This window comes from Sturnus vulgaris, chromosome 20 (assembly GCF_052056855.1).
Source record: "Sturnus vulgaris isolate bStuVul1 chromosome 20, bStuVul1.hap1, whole genome shotgun sequence".
NCBI classification, from domain to species: Eukaryota; Metazoa; Chordata; class Aves; order Passeriformes; family Sturnidae; genus Sturnus; species Sturnus vulgaris.
Window position 1 is genome coordinate 5,968,287 of NC_142262.1, and position 19,884 is coordinate 5,988,170.

At 48.3% G+C, this 19,884-nt stretch overlaps 1 protein-coding gene across 24 annotated transcripts in view; it reads right to left on the reverse strand.

Moving 5' to 3' along the window:
* The window catches only part of CACNA1G (calcium voltage-gated channel subunit alpha1 G), a 142,048-nt gene that overhangs the window by 52,305 nt on the left and 69,859 nt on the right, over positions 1-19,884 (reverse strand). For 15 of the 24 annotated variants that reach the window (XR_015807857.1, XM_088176763.1, XM_088176769.1 and 12 more), the window contains exons 11-19: positions 12,162-12,313; positions 11,445-11,630; positions 10,222-10,336; positions 9,375-9,530; positions 5,148-5,216; positions 4,264-4,290; positions 2,313-2,406; positions 1,564-1,751; positions 459-905 (exon numbers count right to left, since the gene is read on the reverse strand). Coding sequence is in view for 23 of the 24 variants with exons in the window: in XM_088176763.1 (XP_088032889.1) it covers positions 459-905; positions 1,564-1,751; positions 2,313-2,406; positions 4,264-4,290; positions 5,148-5,216; positions 9,375-9,530; positions 10,222-10,336; positions 11,445-11,630; positions 12,162-12,313 (1,434 nt within the window). In the remaining variant the exon portion in view is untranslated. The remainder of the gene's footprint in view (positions 1-458; positions 906-1,563; positions 1,752-2,312; positions 2,407-4,263; positions 4,291-5,147; positions 5,217-9,374; positions 9,531-10,221; positions 10,337-11,444; positions 11,631-12,161; positions 12,314-19,884) is intronic. The other 9 variants (XM_088176768.1, XM_088176784.1, XM_088176782.1 and 6 more) reach the window with 3 other exon arrangements.

The following is a 19,884-nucleotide window of genomic DNA, read 5'->3' on the forward strand; positions in this document are numbered from 1 at the left end:
GAGAAAGAGAGAGAGAAAGAGAGAGAGAAAGAGAGAGAGAAAGAGAGAGAGAAAGAGAGAGAGAAAGAGAGAGAGAAAGAGAGAGAGAAAGAGAGAGAGAGAGAGAGAGAGAGAAAGAGAGAGAGAAAGAGAGAGAGAAAGAGAGAGAGAAAGAGAGAGAGAGAGACCCATAAAAGCATATATTTCCAATAGCCTTCACTCTGCATGATTTAGTGGAACCTGGGCAGTTTTATCCTGACGTCTCCATCATGAGCCATCTGATACTGCACTTCCTTGGATACCAATCCCATTTCTGACAACATCCACTGTCTAGAGACCTTCTGGGTGACTCTGCTCTGTTCTGGTGGTGATGGTGAGACCTAATCCTTTTTGCACCCACTTGTGCAACTCCTGAGACGGTGACAAGCTTTGTTTTGACAAGTCATAGAGCCCAAAACGAGCACGTGGCACTTCCTTACCATGCTGCCTTCATCATCGCCGTCATCTCCATCCTGGTGGGGCTCATCCAGGTGCACCTGGTGCAGCAGCAGACCCGGAGAGGTCCTCCCGTTGCAGTCCTGGTGCTCAGACACAGAGGTTCTGGTGCTGTGCATGCTGCTGGTCCGATACAGGGAAGGCACCTGCAGAGTATCCTGGAGGTCAAAGGACCCTTTTGTTTCCAGCGACTCCATGCGCTGGGGCAAGGAGCCATTGAAGCTGCCGGCGCGGCTGGAGTGCTCCTCATCCGAGCTGTCGCCTTCCTCGGAGCTGTCGTTGCCCTCCCCGGACAGCAGTGACCGGCGCTCGCCGCTCTGCGCCCGCCGCTTCAGGCTGGGAGCCCGGCCCAGGCTGTTCCAGCTGGAGCGGCGGCTGTTCCAGGAGCTGCTGGCTCGCCAGGGGCTGTGCGGGGAGCTGCGGGTGCTGGGCTGCGGGAAGGACACGGACAGGTGACAGCGCAGCGTTAAAATAATGGGAATTGCGTACAACAGATTCAGGGGGTGGAAAGGAAGGTTGGGTCTGCTAGGCCTGGGAAAGGGAGCTAGACCCTGGGAATGAATATTGAGCTTTGTCTTTTCTAGATAATGTGAAGCTACACCTGCGTAATCATCATGTGATAAACGATATGATTGTTAAATGTAACGATTGTTAGGTAATTGAATATAGTTATTATTTAATCGTAGTAAGAATCATGAGAAACGATGTAATCGTAACAAGAATAATGAGAAAGGATATTTGGGGGGCCTAATGAAAAATTACAAGAATTCATGCTTGGATAAGATCAATGTATACAATAGAACAATATGGGTTTAATAATTAATATATAGTTATATAACGAAAAGGGTATAAAAACATGTCCATCTCGGATCCATGTCGGAGTCAGATTTGGGTCTGCAGCCCTGATTCCCAGAGCTCCTCAATAAAAGCACCTGCATAGAATCATTCTGGGATTATGTGTTTCAACGCTAACACAGGGGTAAGGACAGGGAGCGCATCAGGTCCGTGCCACCCGCCCCGTGCTGTCTGGGTGCACAGCCAGCCGCACGGACAGCCATCCCACCCGCGGGGGGGAGGCGATGCGAGTACCGGGGACTTGAGCTCGTAGGTGGCCACGGGCTCCGCGGAGACGCCGCTGGCCCGGCGGGACTCGTAGCCCTGCGCTGCCTCCCCGAACACGGCGCTCTTGGGCATGGGCATGGGCGTGGCGGCCGTGTGGATGATCAGCGGCGGGGTCAGGCTCTTCTTCAGCTCCGGGTGGTCGCTCAGGGCCATCACTGCAAGACACGAGCGGGTTTTGGGAGTCACACCTCAAGTGGGAACACCTACAGGCAAAGGTGCTGCGCAGGGAGGGCTCCGCTCTGAGCATCAGGGGGATGTGGGCCAAAAAGCCCTTCTGGAGAACTGGGTCGTTCAGCCCAGCAGAGGGATATCAAACAGGAATGGCATCAGGTGTCAGTGGGATGAGGTGTCAATGGTAGAGGAGAGCACACCCAAAATGTCACTGCTGCCCCTCAACCCTCTGATCAACACCCACCAGCTCCAACCCTTGGAACTTCCCGCCCGCTCCTTCCCTCCTCCTTCTCCAAACTCCTCCAGCAGAGACACCCCACAAGCCCAGACCTCGGGCTTGATGGGGAAATTAACAGTTAGAATGCAATCATATCCCTCCCTGCCTGCATCCCACAATCCCACCCCGAGCCTGCTGCAAAGTCAAGCATGACACAACTGGGACTACAGCATTCCCTCTAGGAGGGGTTTTTCCCTTCAGACACACTGTTTTCACAGCAAAGCAAGGTTTCTGTGGAAGGGCCTGTCCTCCCAGGGTTATTACTCACAGGCTGGATTTGACAAGTTTTTCTTAAGTTCTCCCTCCTCTTCCAGGCTGCGGGGGAAGAGATCCCCCTCGGAATCAGACTTGGAAGCATCACCCTGGAGCAAAACAGAAAGCTTCAGCAAGGAGGCTGAGGGGCCACAGTGCACGGACAGCCCTCTGCAAATACGGATCCCCGTGTCCAACACCACACCTTACAGATCCACTGAACTTGGTACCACGATGCAACATCACCTTCCACAAAATGACGCATGCACAGGTTTATACCACAGACTAATTAACCTCCTACCAGGAAGACGGATTGCCTCTGGCTCCAAACATAGTCCCAGAAAGGGATCAGGAGAAAAACCAAACTATTGCTTAATTTTTGCTGCTGGAATTGCATATGTGGCAGATGTTAGGGAAGGACTGATATTGATGAACAATTTGAGGACAAAAGATGATCCTACTAATCTCTCTGAATTTATACACCTGAAACTCCCTGGGTGTGGCTCTTTCTAATGATGCTTTGATGGAGAAATCCAGGGTGCAGAAAGGGCACAACAGACCCAAATTTCCAAGGTGACAAACGTGACGCGTCCATGGACATCCCATCAGCACAGAGAGGATCCAGGTGGCAGAACCCAACATCAAATGCCACGAAGGACCCTTTCCCTCCCAGCTGCCACACACAAGAGGAGCAGGAGTTTTGGGGATTTACACTGGATCATCTGGGGGGTTAAATTCTGCTGTATCATTTTGAACATCAGTGGTAGAGCGAGGCCTGCCTGCTCTGATAGGTGCCCGTTCTCAGGCAGAGGAAGATGATGTTGAGCATTGTTCTCTGCGTGGTGCCTGGGTTCTTGCTCGGTCTTGTGGCACAGACCCCGATTCTGTCCATTGGCACTGCAGAAAGGCGCTTAGGGTGTGGTATAGTCAGGATACACCTAAGAGGGGCAGAGGTGCTCGCCAGAATGATCGATACCCATCCAAAAAGAGGAGGATTCATGGCTGAAACCACTGCTCTGGCAAAGGGCACCAAGCCCTGTCACGATGGAGAAGAGGTGGGAAGGGGGGAGGGAAAGATGCTGGGATGGGAGAAGCCAAGCAGATCCTCACTTTAGCAGTGAGAGCCCAGGAGCCCCAGAAAACCCCACCAAGGCTAAGCTGCATCTGCAGGAGCCCTGACCAGCACTGCTGAGGTTTGGTGCTAGGGTACCCATTGACTGTAAAATCTCAGAAGGATCCCAGCATGGGACAGGAGGAAGAGATGAATCCAACACAGGTCAGTGCCCCACACTTCATAATTAAGCAAAACCACAGAGGGATGAGCCCCAATACTCCCCCCTATTTAGTGTGAAGTTACTAAACTCTTACAGATATTTTTTCCAGGCAGGCCGGACACTCAGAGATATTTTTAAGGCAAAAGAGAGTGTGACGTGAATTATTGGCTCAAAATGTTCCCTCCTGAGGATCCAGGACTTCTGTGCTTTTCAGGGAAGCTCCTCCTGCAGGACACAGTCTGAGAAGGTCAGGAATGCACCTTGCAAGGGGGAGCAGTAAAGCGAGGCTGGCCTGAGCTTTGCTGGAGTCAGATCCAGTCTCTGTGAGAACAGGGGCTCCAGCTGGCTCCAGGTATTCTCCCCACAAAAGCTCCCAGCTCAGCCTGTCAGCGAGTCTGCCAGGAATTACTCATTCTTCCTAATGGGTTATTTAAAAGAAATAAATACTGGGAAGAATTTTTTGTCTTATTTGTATTCCTGAAGTGCTTTTCAACAGCCCTAAGGAAAGTTTTAAGGGGGCACAGTGAGATGTGTGCTGAGAGGGAAAAGCAGAGCTATGTGGGGACTTCCCACCCCCTTCCCAAGCACCAAACCCCATGTCTGGAGGGCAGTGAGCATCCCCTCCCAAACACCACGTGCCAGACTCAGGACGGTGCAGACGAACATCTCGCAGCCGGTGCTGCTGCCCGTTACCTGTTCTTGCACTCCCAGTTTGCCTTTCTGGATAGAAAAGGGGTTATGAGAGAACAGGGAGTTAAAATCCTTTCGGGAAATGAGGGTATGTCAAGCTGGACCAGGCAGTAAAATGACTAAACCAGCCTGTACCAAAAGGGACCGACACGCTGGGATATGAGGGGAAAGGCTTTTGGGATGAGGGAAAAGCCAGGCTTCTTGGAAAGGACAGAAAGGGCAGTGAGTGGTAAAGAGAGAGATAAGCTTGGCAGAAGGGTGAGGTTTGTGGAATGCTGTGCTTCAGAGATCCACGGCTTCCTCGGACCTGAACAAGACCATTTCACATCCTGTAATGTGGCATTCTCAGTATTCCCACCAGCCTTTCTGGGACACACCACAGTGCAACTGCTGCTGTCCTACCCTGTCCTGCAAGAGCACAGGACACCCACACACACGTCAACACACACACACCTATCAAAACAGGTTTGATTCCAGGTCCCTTCACTCCTGGGCATCCTCCCCCGCCTGCAGGAGGGAGCCTTGGCAGGCATGCCCTGCAATCAGCATCACCATCCACATCCCACACTGGGATGTGCCATGGAGAGGCTGTGACAGCCCCTTGGGGAGCCTTCCCCAGGGGCTAGTGAGAGCTGCTGGCTGGAGCCACTTTGAAGCACCCACCTTAATTTACCTGGGTCCCTCAAAGAAGGAAGGGACTTAAAATCAGGGCTGACTCAACAATGAGGGTGACAAAAAGGAAAGAAAAACCAAAAAAACCACTTCCAAAACACCCAACTAGACCCCAAAAGAATGAGAGCGACTACGATGAGAACAGCAGCACAGTGTGTGTGTGACCAGGCACCACGAGAGAGACGAGCACGGTGGGTGGGATGTGCTGTACGTACCCCCGACGAGTCGACAGGCAGCTGAATACAGCTTAACTGCCCACTCGCTTCTTCTCGCTTGGAGATCTCCTGAAGGAGAAACGGGGGGAGGGAACAGGGAGGAAGGGGAAGGTGGGGTTCAATTTTCAGTTTCAACAACAGTACTGAGTGGGGAATCAAAAAACACGGGGGAAGAGGCAGGGAAGCAGAGGGGGAGGAGGGCAGTGTGTGGCCACAATGGAAAGCCATGTGCTGGATCCATTCCAGTCAGCACAGGGAGAGAGTGGGAGATCTCAGGTGGAAAGAAACCCTTTGAAGGGACCAGCCTTATACCCTTTAAATTAAGTGTTTCGAACAGAGCTCGCTTCAGCTCCTAAGTGATAATTGTGCTAATGAAACACCAGCTAATTATTGAAAACATGATTTTTTTTTTTTGCAGCTGTATAATAGCATCTTTATTTATTACTCCTTCATTAAGCAGCAATGGAGGCTTTTAATGAATGTTTGATTAACACAATATCAGTGCTCTTGCAGGTGAAATTCCTAATTTAAGGAGAGACACAGTCTGCTGTGAGTTCAGATCCCTGCTCAGCCCTGTTAGTGGAGACACCCATTTAAATCAGCAGTTTAAACCAGGGGTCTGCAGCCAGGGGGGCACAGCCCCACCCTGGGAAATTCTGCCACACCCATGACCCCAACATTTCACAGCACCAGAATCCAGCCTTTCCCTGTCCATTTGGAAAACAGACACCATTTTTCACCTTGTTGTGCTTCCCCTTGCTCAGAGGTGGCTCTCCCAATATTCCTCAGCATTTCTCAGCAGTGTGGCAGAGGTTCCATGCTGCAGCAGTAGGGCACAGATTATCCCACCAGCTGAATTTCTTGCCTACAGGGCAGTGGATCTTTCCTCTGGTTGCTAAATGGTTACAAAACTCATCCCAGCCTAGGCTGGGATGAAGAGTTTAAGGACTTGCCAGCAACGTGATGGACACATAACTTAAAGTCTTTGCTTGTAACAGAGAGAGAGAAATGGAAAAGCCATCAAAAGGGAAAAGATGGAAACATTTCCTTTCACAAGGAAAAACCCACTGAAGCCAATAGGAATACAATAGAAAAACACCATGCAAAATCTCCCCTGCAGGAGGAGGCACTGTTCCCTCTGGTGAAAGCCCAGAAGAAGTTGAACATCTGTATTTCCCCAAGGATGCTGCCTCTAGAGAGCAGGTAGTGTCCTGCAGAGAAAAGGATGGAAAGGCTGGAGGACCTGGAGTCCAGGGAGGGAGCAGGGCACAAAGGACAGAAGGGATCAAACCCATGAGTGAGGACAGATGGGGACAACAGGACACAAACTGGGAGGATTACCAATGGAAGAATACATCTTGGAGATAACACTATTAGGAATTCCCTCAGGAGATGAGCTTTGTGCCTGACTAAGAGGAGTCATTCCTTGCTTCAGAGAGAAGTCTCCAAGGCAGGCACCTGAGTGGTCATGCACCAATTTCCAGTTAGCAGCTCAAAGTCCCCTGCTCACCTTCTCCACACCAACACCAGGGTCCAATTCAACCAGGTAATGTGCAGTCAAAAATAACCACATGGTAAAAAAGTCCTGCCTGTGCCTTTTGCATGAGAGAAGCTGGTTACCAAATTAAAGGAAAAAAAGGGGAGAAAACCTCCACCTCAATCCTGCAAAATACATTGCTCCGTATTTAAAGTTTGGAAGAGGCACTTTCAGTTTTTTCAGCTGCTTACAGTCATCTGCTGCCTGGCAACTGGGGCTGCAAAGCCATGCACTAAAATTAACGAGGTGCTTGTGGATTGAGGAAAGGCACTCAAGGACCAGGGAGATAAAGGCAGCAGCCCCAGGATTGTGTTTCAGCCCAGAAATCTGAAGGAGAATGGAAAAAAAAAACCCAACAAACTCAACTCAGAAGAGTCAAGTGCAGACACGGGCAGTAGACGCCGGGGTTTGTTTACAGCGAGAGATGATCTCTCTATTAATTCTGCTTAGGAGAGGATCCTCTCTGTGCTGGCTTGCAAAAACCAGAACGTGATCTGTTTGCAAAGCTACACACCAGCAAAGCTGAATAAACACAAACCAGCAAGGCCAGACCTGGGGCCTGACCTCCAGAGACATTTGCTCTCAGTCTGCTGCAGGAAACCTGTGTTGAGCCAAGGGACCTCTTGGTGCCATCACACCTTACTGGAAGAATGTAGAGAGCTCAGAATAACGAGGATGTGGAAGAGAGATTATTATGAAAAAGGTATCATCAAAGCCTGAGATATAAAACAACAGTGTAATCAGAGTCACAAATTATAGAAATATGGGGTGAGTTTGTTAAAATTGTCATAGCTGCACATGACATGTCAGTTGACAACCCAGGTTTGGTCTTTGGGGGCTGCACTGGCTCCTGGTCCCTGTGCTCACCTCAATACTGGCATGAGCATTACTAGCTTCAGGCTGTCCCAAATCCCAGGTTCCTCCCTGATTTACACAGCACTTAAAGCACATTTCAGCTTACACAGAGATCCTGAAGCTGGCTTGGACCAGCCCAGCACTGCCCTGGCAGAGGAGAATGGGGGCAGCTGATGGGGCAGCCCTGCTGCAGAAAACAGCCAAGAGCAAATTTGAGGAGTGCTGCAGGCACTTCTCTGACTCCAGGAGAGCCATACCCGCAAGGACGTCATTACTGGAATAAAACCACAACACATTAAGCCAGGACATGACTTTACAGGGAGTTGCACCATGGCACAGCTGGCCACAAGGCAAGGGATAATTTGCTGCCCAGAAGAGGCATGGGCAGTGGTGGAGCAGGAGCATGCTCCAGCATGGTAAACCAGGCTGAGCCAGGGGAGTCAGCCTGCCTTAAAGAACAGAGGCTGGCAAATGTGCTGCTGCATTTAAAGGCTGTGTCCTTTTCTTCTGCATAGTGGGTGCACCAGGTGATCTCCTGTGCTGGTGACCTTCAAAGATCAATTAGCCAGATTGAACAAAGGTTGGGTTTCGAAGTTGTCACCAGGAACAGACAAGGAGCTTTGTACCTCTTACCACTCAAGCAAGGGAACATTTTTGCTATTTGAGAGAACTGAGTAAAGGAACATTTTGCTCTTCAAGAGAACCCAGCAGTATTGTCCCTTTGGCTTAATGGTGGGGGTTATTTACAGACAGAAACAGCTACAACAATAACAATTAAAAAAGAAAAGCACCAACATGGAGAGAGAGATGATAAAAAAAATATTTTTTCTTGCTATGTCCTGGTATGACTCCATTAATTTAACACCAAACTTCAAAAATAGTAATGATAATAAAAACAGTTCTGTTTGTAGGGTGGCAGGATATTATAATACACATGCAACAAATCTTAAATAATATTTATTCACCCCAGAATACTTCAAAAAATCAGAGATAGTGTGTAGAAGCACAGCCCATACAAGCAGACCCTAGTGAGGAGTTTTAGGTTGTATTTACCTCCCAGCCAACCCCCCAGGCAGGGTGTAAGGGTCCCCTCCCCTTATGGGTGCTCTTGAATAGTTAGAAAACTTTTTCAAGGAGTGGGTGGGCATTACAAATTCCCCACTCTGAGGGGTACTAGGTGACATGCACACCCACTCCGAGTTGGACAGTTGAATTGGCAATAGGATGGAAAAAAGGGTTGAGCTCAAGCCTACGTGCCCCCTCCAAGCCTCCAGCAATGCAGGTTGTCTCAGGGAAGCTCCCATTGTGAGGAAGCAGATGGCAGAGACCAGAAATCATGTACTTTAAAATACACAGAGCATTGCAGGGCTGGGAACTGGAAGAGCTCCATGAATGCATACCATGGAAAAAAAAAAAAAAAAAGATAATCGTGTCACTAATCTCTTACCAGCCTGTGTAAGTTTTCAGGAGGGGCCTTGAATCTGGATGACAGACACGGTGAAAACAGTTTCAAAGAGACTGTCATAGCAGCAATCCCATCCACAGAGCCTGACTCACCCCTCAATTCCCACTCCTGCATTAATGCTAACAATGCTTTTCATTTAAGCCCTTCATTTAGAGGGTTTGCTGTATTAAATTGCACCATGGCTACAGAAAGAAAAAAACAAGTTTAAAAAAAAAAAAAAAAAAAAAAAAAGAAGACCTAATATTTTACCCCACTTTCTTCCCGTACCACTTTTGTCAAGGTATTGCTGTCCACCTCAGAAATCAGATTCCAGGATCTGGAGCCTTAAAACTTGAGAAGAAAGCAAAAGGCACGAGCATGAGGACATTACCTCTGTCTGGAAACCCTCTACCAGGATGGCCACCAGCAGGTTAAAGAGAACATAATTCCCAAACGTCATGAGAGCGATGAAGTAGAGAGCAGCCCAGGAGGAGGTGGAGGCCATGCCATTGTACAGGACCTTGTTCCAGTCTTCCTGGGTCAAAATCTGCAGAGGGAAGGGTATCAGGACTATGGAGCTGCTGGAGGATAACATGCTGGGTATCCACACTCTGGATAGGCCAGACAAGCATCCTGCTTTTAGGGTATCTACTGTAGCTGCAACCACAAGGGGATAAATCTCTTCTGAGCCAGAGAAAAGAGAGGACCAGAGTGAGTGGCTGTGATTCTCAGGCACCAGCAAGGACCTTGTGTAAAATGCCCTGTCCCCCATGTCCAGGGACATCCATAAGGGAGGGTAACATAACACTGGTCAGACCTTTCCTTTGGTCAGCCAGGATGACTTAAAGTCCTCCACAGACCCCAGGGTTACAGGGCACAGAGCTGCTAGAACAAAAACTGCACATGTTGGCTATAAACCAGATTCCATTTGTCAAAATACCACTGCAAATGGTCCTGATCTCCTCCTTTCCACCCCTTCCCTCTACATTTTCTTTCACCCACCCAGTCCATACCCTTCAAACACAAGAGCCACCTGCCTTGGCAGCCCCTCCTCACCAGGGTTCTGATTTAGTGTGGAACACAGTCTGAAAGCCCCCATAAACCTTCCCTTGTGGTTTTGGCTCATCTTCTCTCCATGGCATGGAGCTTCACTAAGCTCTGTCAGATGAGTTGGAAAACAACCCCAGTCCTTTGCAGTCTCAAAACACCCATCAGCTGTGGCATTTTCCATTTTGTACCTGGAAAACAGTGACGATGGCCCAGAGCAAGGAGTCAAAGTTCTTCCTGTCGGGCAGAGTGTCCCCATCCCGCTCCGAAGCAAACTTACAGCCAAAGAGGTGCATGCCCAGGATGCTGCAAATGACAGGAGACAGGGGCTCAACAACAGGACCACCACACAGATCAGCAACCATACAGCAGGGTGACTCTCTCCTCATTTCACCTGGGCAATCCCTTTTTATGGTTTTTTGGGGTTTTTTTTAAGGAGGGATCCTTTGTTCGTTGAAAAACACGCCTTGGGATCAGGCAAATCAGTTGTGAATTTAGGTCAAATCTGTCAAGGAGTTTCAACCAAAAAGTGTGTCTGCTCCTTGTTTTTCTTCTGCTTCATTTTTTGTGAGTCAAAACATTGTCTTTCAACATTTTCTAAACAAAATGTTTTGACTTTCTGTTTTGCAATGACACATTTTCAGCAAAATATGCTTCAACTGAATTAGGAAGACAAAAAGGGTTTCTGTGAAATGCCTGAATAAGACATATCAGGGGATTCGAAACAGCTTTTTCAATTTTGACAGAAGAACAGAATACCTTTCATTATGGATAGATACTAAAAGAATAATCTGCTTTTCCCTGTTCTCTGCTAGTAACCTGAATAATCAAATTATTTACAGCTCTACTGAGCACCACAGCTACAAATGGCAGTTTTGGAGTCTCACTGGAAGAAGGGACATTATCTCTTGGAAGAGACTGTTTCTCTTCAGCCTTCCCAGTGCCTGTGTTGCTCAAACACCACAGTTGGCTGTAGAAGGAGAAAGGCTCTTCTCAAAATCTAGACCAAAATCTAAAAATACAGGGCTACGCCAACCCTGTTTCTAACATTTCTACTTGTCTGAAGATGAGGCCATGAAAAAGCACAAGCACCTCCATGTCAGACATGTCTTCAGGAACATCATCCTCTTCTTGGCAATATTTTTAGCACCAGGCTTTCTGATAGCTGGTAAGTAATGGGATTTCTGTCTTGGGGTGATGTGAAGGAACCATGTAGCCTGAGAGATTTTCTTTGTAAACCATTTTGCAAAGATCTCATCTGGCTAACTGAGAGAATTTAGGGCAGCAAACCACAGCCAGCAATGCTGTTCCTGGGACCATCCAGCTGAGCCACGCTCTGGCACGGACTCTGTCATCTCATCCCACCACGACATCCCATCTAAAAACCCCAGGACAGGGAACTGCCAAAGCTCACCTAAAGATGAAGATGAAGAGCATGAGCAGCATGCAGAAGGTGGCCACGTTGTCCATGGTCTTCATGAGGACGACGAGCTGGCGTTGCAGGGCTGGCATGAAGCGCACCAGCTTCAGCACGCGCATCAGGCGGAAGGTGCGCAGCACCGAGAGCCCCCCGCCCTGCTGGCCCACGATCTCCCACACGCTGAGGAAAACAAAAATGTCACTGCAAGGGGACAGGACAAAGCCTGATTGCAAAGGCCTGCAGGAGAGGCAGTGAAGGGAAGGTGAGATTCGGAGGGAAGGGAGGTGGAAAGTGGGCAGACGCGCGCTGCCAGTGCCCGCGGTGATCTGGACTCTGTCCAGGCTTGCAAAGAGCAGAGCCCCACTTGAGTGTCAAAAATATGCCTGGAAATCAGTGACTGCAGCTGCAGGGGCAGTTATAGCCTTTGCATGTGCCAAAAAACCAGAGATACTTAATCGGGCACTGTTTGTGCCATTTGGATCCCAGACTGTCCCAGGACATTGGACTGGTAGCTTTCTGCTTGGGCCTCTCTCTAAAATGACCATAAAATAATCCCAAGATATGTATTAGCAATCATGCCTAAGTGCATTCATTACAGAGAGAAGTGTAAAGTGTCACAGGAAGGTATTTATGCCAACTCTCCATTACTTTCTGTTTAATTAAACAGCCAAATGAGGAGAAACACACATAAAGAAAGCTCAAGGTTTGTACCTAATCACCACAATGATCCCATCAAAGATGTTGTATGGATTCTTAATGTAGCCAAAAGGACCATAAACAAGGACTTTCAACAGCATCTCCAGGGCAAAGAGGCTTGTGAAGACGATGTTGCTGATCTCCAGGGCATTGGTAAGTTCCTCCGGCTGGGGAAAGAAGAGGAGAAAATTGAGAAAAGCTCCATATCCAAAAATCACATGTGGAAACACAACAAGCCCCAGTACTGCAAGTGTGAGAATTCCGACACTAATGATGTGGTGAGAAAATGGCAATAGCTCACTAAAGCCCAGGAGATGGAAGGAAAATACTATTAGAGTGTTTAAGGTTTAAAAGTCCATTGTAAATTCAGCAGGTAAATCTGGACATGGACTTCACGTTAATCAGAGCTTTAGTACCACCTCAGGAGGTTTAGGCAGAAGTGGCATTTACTGAGGCTTAATGCTTTGACATCCCCCACACTGATTCTGCTTATGCAGAAGGGAAAGTCAGGCCATTTTCTCACATAAAATATCCCTTTAGGGACTGCCTTTTTGTTTAGTAGCTCATCAAAAGATTTGAGCTAAGATTTTTCAAAAGCAGAGATCTGAGGTGATATAACTAGAATGGCTCAAAAAAAAAATCTCATTACTCAAAAAACAAAACTCATTATCAGGTAACCCCAAATCTGCAACTGAGGAAGGGCCCGATCCTGGCGTTCCAGACAGGCAATCTGAAAACGGAGGTATGAAAAAAACCCCAAAACTTAAGAAAAACTTAAGAAAAAGCTCTGAAAAAACTACCAAGATCCCTGGTAGTCTTAGACCTAAATTAATACCTTTTGTGAGTTTTTTAGCATGTTTCACAGAGGCTTCCCAACAATGCCTGCAGATGCCCAGTGCTTCGCTTTCCCTGACAGGTGGGTGAATTATTGGAACACATATGCCAGAAGACAAAACCTGATCAGGCAGTGGCAAAGGCAGAATCCACACATCAGATCCCTTCTCCCCATTTAACCCCAGCACACAGATGTGTGTTTCTGCTGAAAGGCTTTGTTACAATCAGGAGCTGACATCCCCTGGCAGGTGGCAGTGGGGTCAGAGCAGCAGTGCTGATGGTGGGCTGGCACAGCTCACCAAACACCTCACACACAGTGGCTGCTAGGCTCTCCTGGGGTAGGCTGGCACTGGCTGGTCTAATCCCCACTTTCAACCACCCATGTGGCTTTAGATGCCTGGACCATAACTGTAGTGGGTTATGGGCAGATGTGCACCCTCACAGCAGCCACACCACGAGCAGAGGAGAATGTGCAACACATGCACTTGACTGCACCTTCCACTTACATGAAACATTCAGGACTGGCCAAAAACTTCCTGTGACAGACCAGGAGCTGCCACACCACAGCAGATTGTAGTGTCTGACTTGAGGTGACCCAGCAATGAGAGTAGAGACCTCAGGGCCAAGGTCAACTGTGCCTCAGAACCTCAAAAAACTACAGTGACAAAGGGGTTCATAGATACATGCTAGCAAAAAAACCCAGATAAATCCATGCAGGCATTCAAATCTTTGTTTCCAAGGGTTAAACTACCCAGGCCCAGCCTTTGCAGCTCAAGTTCCTCCAACCCAGCTTGAGGGTAGATGGGGACCCAAATTGCTGTGATGTTATCTCAGCGTGGTAGTGAATCCCTGAGGACTTGCACAGATATTGGCAGGAGCTTGTGATGACACATGATAGCAAAGGATGAAGCAGCAGCATTTAAAAGAAAATGTAATAAAAAAGTAAAAAAAAAAAAGGTGTCGAACACAATTTATGCCTCAAACAACCTCGCTGAAGAACAGATCCCTTGGCTAGAGCTTGCCAAACACACCATGCACACAGCCCAAATCACCTGCCCACTGATCTACAGCTAAAACATAAATGCTGCAGCTCCCAATATTAAATTTGGCCGTGGTTTAACGCTGTAATACCTATGGGAACACTCAGACACAGGGTAATAAATAGGCCAAGAACTTATATGTCAAGCTGCACCTCAGGACAATTTGAAACAGCTACAATTCTACATTACTCACAAAAAATGCCAACTCATTCATGAGTGCCCCAGTGCCGAGGCAGGCTGTGCTGTTATTAGTACTGCAGTGATATGGCTGGAAAGGAGATGTGTTCCTGGAAGCTTTCCTTCTCATCCATCAGCACCACTAACCTGCACCCTGAAGGCTGATTTCCTCCCTCTGTTCCCCCTCTGCAGTGGCACAGTGAAATCTAACTGGTCCCACAGGCACAACCCAGTTAAACCCTCTCCCAACATCTCCCACAGTCACAACATCCTTTCCATCCTTTCCCCGTGGTGGCTGACATGGAAAGTCCAACAGCCCTGGAAGGGGTGATGTGTTAATAGCATGGATTAATAAAACTTTGGAATTCATGGGCACTTTCTGGCCAGATGTTGTTGGAATGTGCAAATCTGGATGGGAGGTGCTGGCAGGGCATAGCTGGGTGATGTGGGGAGGTAGAGGGGGAGCAGCACTTGATCCTCAGCACACACTGGAGGGGCTTTGACACCTCTGTCCCATGAAATTTCCCCTCCCAGACCACCCAGCTCAGGAGATATCCAACACACAAATAGCCCTGGCAATGGCCTGTGAGGGCTATGGGTCAGCCCGTGCTGACACAGCAGCAACAAATCTGCCTGCCTTCCACTGCTTCACCCCAAAAATCTGCCAAGCCCCCACTCCTCCCCCACACACTCTCTACCACTTCTCTTGCAGGAAACAGTTTTTAATATCTGAGACACTGGGCAGACATAATAAAAATGAAGAGTGGGAACTCCTGAACCAGAATTAATATCCAAAAATGTAAGATGATTGGCCAAACTGGATTGAAAGAGAAAGGGAAAACTTCCATTTCATCCATCCAGGAGTAGAGAAGATCCAGAGCAGCCCAGAGTTCTGCTGGAGGGGGAAAGCTGAGCATCTACTGGAAGCACACCCCACTCTGACCTGAAATCATCTGAGTTATTTTGTTTTGGGAAACTACACATCCCTAAACAGTTGAGATGGGGCAATGCAAATTACTTGGGGGATTTCACAGCCATCTGTGAAGCAGGACATCCCCCCAAGACCCTCAGTCCCACTCAGGGGTCCCCAGGGCAGCTCATGAGTCCCCTGAAGCAGCTCATCATCCCTTTCAAGGGACACAGGGCTGCAGCTGGTCCGTGGGGCACCCCTGCCATGAGCACCACTGGGATTTATTTGTACCAAGAGAAGGGGGCTGTGATCATGATCCTGCCCTGGGGAATCTCAGCCAGGCAGTGGGGATTCATGCCCTTCTAGGAATGCCAGCTATGGGATTTTCATTCAGCCACAGATGTATATGGATAATAAGATTTTTTAATAAGATTCTTCTACTCTAGAGAAATCACAAATATGTCTGAGACCTCTTTCCTGAGACATCATTACAGTACAGCAGGAACGTGATTTTCTCTCTCATGGGAATTGAAATTATCATCCCATCCCAAACAAGAATTCTGAATTTCAGACTTGGAAACTAAAACACAGCACACAAAATCTTGGAGGTTCTTCCCTCTGTTTCAGTCCCCATTCCTTTATCCCTTTGTTTTGCACTGCAAATCAACCAAAATGAAAAACATAAATAAAAACCAGCTTGAAGAAGAACATGGAACTTTTTGTTCCCCAACTGTCCAAATGGACATTTCAAACACCTCAAACAGCATATTCCAATAAAGTTGAGGGGGGTTTTGAGGCCAGTTCACTGAAACTGCTCCTTTCCCCACAAACAGCTTCGAATGTGATAAACTGCCATTTTCTGACAATAACCATCTAATCAAAACACTATCGACCAGCTCCAGACATGTTGTACCTGAGAGAGTCACTGACTCCTGGCACACAACCAGCTTCATGGATGCACACTGGGCTGGGAGGAAAAGAGCTGGCAAAATCACTCAGATTTTCTCTCTGAGGGCCACAACACAGCAGCTGGGGGAAATAACATCCTTTATTTGACTAAATGATATATTATAGGAAAAAAAAAAAAGAAACCCTCCAGGACCACCCTAAAAAGGACATTTTCCAGGGAACAGAAACTGAGGTGCAGAGCCTGGGGTTTCTATGCAGCACAAAGCCTCTGCCCACCACCTCCATTACAGCACAGCTGCCACAGCCTCAGCTTCTCCATTAAAAGAAGAGTCTGCTAATTCTCTCATCAGTAGCAGCAGTGCCTAATTAAAAGGAAAGCATCCTATGATTAAACGAGCAACACCCAGAAAGAGCGAGATCCAAGTGTAATTCAACTGTGCTACAAAACACCAGCTCTGCCAGCGAGCCCTCAGTAAATACTGAATTTTGTTTATAGGACATCTTGCCTTGCTGGACACACAGACGTGTTGTCCTGGATAAATCATTCCCTGTTAGCCTTCTGTTTGTGTAGTGTCGATGTGTTGATGTACCACACAGCACATTGACAAGTTGTGGCAGCACATAAAACCAGAGCAGACAGGGCAGAAAACACCAAGTGGCATTGGGGCAGCGGGAGGATATGAGCCCCAGGCACCCACCCAGACCTGACCCTGCCTACCAGGGGGCAAGTGTGGCAGCCAGGAGGGCAAGCTCCCTGCAGCCTGCCTGGAGGATTCAGTCTGGCACCAAGAGGGCACTGCCAGGGGAAAGGGAAGAAGAAAGGGAAGATATCCCCAGAGTGCCTCAGGAGGTATCTCAAAGCTGGACCAGCACTTTGTCCTTTTTCAATGCTGTAATGCATTTCTTTGTTTTCTCCCTCTTTTTTTAAAGCTGAGTAGAAGTTTATGAGTGAGATTTCCGATGGCAGAAGGGACATGCTCCATTTCTCAGTGGGCACACATCACTTCTCCCTGCCCACGGGGCTCCAAGGTGCCTGCTGAGCAAGCCAGGCTGTGGGCACTGAGTAGGGAAGAAGGTGAGGACAGGAGCTGGGGCCATGCAAGCCCTGGAGCCTGTGTTCCCCAATTTCTGAAAAACAAGCCCTGCTGCTGGATGAAGTGCAACCAAGTGCCCTGGCAGACAGTGCCCAGAGCTTACAAGGCTTTCAGCTCCTGTCTTCCTCCAGCTGTGCCCCATTTAGGGCACAGGGTCTTCACCATCATCATCAGACGTGCACGCAGTGCCGTGGGTATGGCTGGCACAGACCCACCCACCCCACACCCCACACAATGAGCTCCGGGCTGCAGCCCAGCCTGCTCTTGCCCAGCCCCTGCTCCTGGGATGCCAACACAAAAGAACAGAAGCACCCCAGGGTCTTTCCTCTCTCTCTTGCTAACAATGAAACAGAAAAACTCACTTTGTCTCACCACAGAGAGAGGGATGGGATGACCAGCCAGGAGGCAGATCCCTCCTGATCCCAAGGGATGTCCTTGGGATATCACTCTGCTTCTGTGAGCGGATCCAGAAGACCGTAAAAACCTCTAACCCATTCAAACTGCTGCAAGAATAAGACCTTTCTGAAATCATTACCATGGCAACTAGGAAAAATAACACAGAAAGAAAATAGCAACCTCAGCTCTTTCACAGGAAACACCAACAGCGTTTTACTGACTCATCACTTGCAGATTTCTAATATATATACATAAGAAAGAAAATCAAATGGGTCACACAAAGATAGGATTTTCAACTTAACATTGCTTTGTTAAGATCCTCTCCATCCTCCACATGGGTGCAGACACACACCAGGTCCACCCTGAAACAGGAGCCAGACCACAAAGTCCCGGGGCAAAATGCAAGAAATTCTGAACACAAGCAGCTCTTAATTAACAAAATGAGGTGCCCTTTCTCTGCCCTCTCCCACGCTCAGTTTCCCATGACTGACAGCTCATGGCTGTGTCCTCACTCAACCCACAAGCCTTCTCCATGCACTGTCCCCATCACATCCACGTTAATCCCCCTGTATCAGTGCACCCACCGAGCCACAACCATCCAAAATTCCACTTTGGTTCCCTTCAGTAAATACAGCTCTGTTGGCTCCAGAGCTGCTTGCAACTTTATAAATAGAAACTCAATCCACTCATATTTTCAGAAGTGACATTCATTGTCTTTGGGGCTCCTTAAAAGGTATCAAGCTTTAACTATTGTCCTGTGTCCAGCAGAGCAAACCTGAGCCCTGCTTAATCAGGGTCTGATAGGATTCCTCTGCTTCTCCTTTGCCAAACTGGTTAAAGAAAACAATTCAGAAAGTAGCAGGATTGCAGTAGGTTTTGCTCTGCTCCTCCTGGGGCTGGAGACGTGGAAAAGGATGGTGTGCTCACTGCTCAGTGGGCTGGAGGAGCACTGCTGGGATGTTCAGGATTTATAGGCATTTATCATAAGGAAATGACTTTGACAGACAAGTGAACAAGTCCAGTTACATCCCTTCACTGCATGGAAAAGAAGGATTTTCTTAGAGGCTGAATGGAGGCTGAATATTTCATGCCACAGCAAGTAATGCTGTAAGAAAAGGAGGAAAGCAGCTTTCATTTCAGAAAAATCAGAGCTGTCTGCACAGGAGGGATTCCCCCTCCACCACCTCTGCTAATCTCCTTGTCTTCCACCCAGCCTTCCCCATTCCAATTCCAATTATCCCTTCTCGTCCCACATGTGCAGAGAGAAGGAGCTGAGTCCTGTGGACATGGAACCTCCTGGAGCAAGACCTTCCTCTCCAGCACATCTTTGTTGAGGAACCACGGCAAAAAACTGAATTCCCTGGCCCCCATTGCCCATACGGGGCTGAGCCCCCAGACACCTCTTGTGTACCTTGAGAGTGGGGTGCAAATGAGGGGATGAGCCCCAAATTTGAGGGAGAATTGAACTGACCCACCCTGAAGGGACCTGCCATGACCCATAAACGGGGCCTGCAGACCACCTCCTCCTCCACCAAGCCTGCAGCTGGGTTCTCTTTATCACTCTCAGGAGGCACAGCAGATATTCTTGCCTGATCTCCTTATCTCTCTCTGCTTGAGATTTCTGGACGAATATTATCCCAGAAAATGCAAGAAAAACATGAACCGGCTCATCCCTCTGCCCAGGTTTCGAAGGAGCTTAAGCTGAACAAAAGCAGCATTTCCACTTGGTCACACCTTGTATGTACTTGAGATTTAAAGCCCTCTATTTCTGGTTAATCTAAACCAAGTTGGAAACTTATCTCCCCATTAGTACTTGAGAAGGGACCGAGGGAGAGAGGAAATAAAAAGAGGGAAAGAAAAACGCTGTCACTGTAGGGCTCCTGCACAGTTCTGCTGAACCTGGGTTTCTGATGCTGGTAACACTATCTCTAATGCTGACAGACATCCACGGCTTGTTTCCTAACATCAGCAAAAAAACAATTATAACAAAGAGCTGAAATCCAGCAGAGATGAGGGGAAAAGCACTCGACTGCTGTCCCTGCTCCTGCTGGGGCTGAGCAGGGTGGGAATGGGCTCTGAGTGCACGAGTGGCAGCAGGGCAGAGTCATGGGTGCCAACAGCATTGGCAAACCTCTGTCAGGAGAGCCAGGGAAGAATATGGACTGATCCCTGGGAAAACACCAACAACCCGAAGTGCTTACAGATGAAAGCGTTTGTGGTGCAAGCTGAGGGTGCTCCAGATGTTCTAGCCGAATTTCCTGGCTCCCACCCAAGGGGAACAACCACAATAATCAAAGAAGGAACAGAAATGCCTGGCTATCTGCAGAGAGCAGTGATTTTTTTATCCACACAGGGATGAAGCAGGTTTTGAAAGAGCA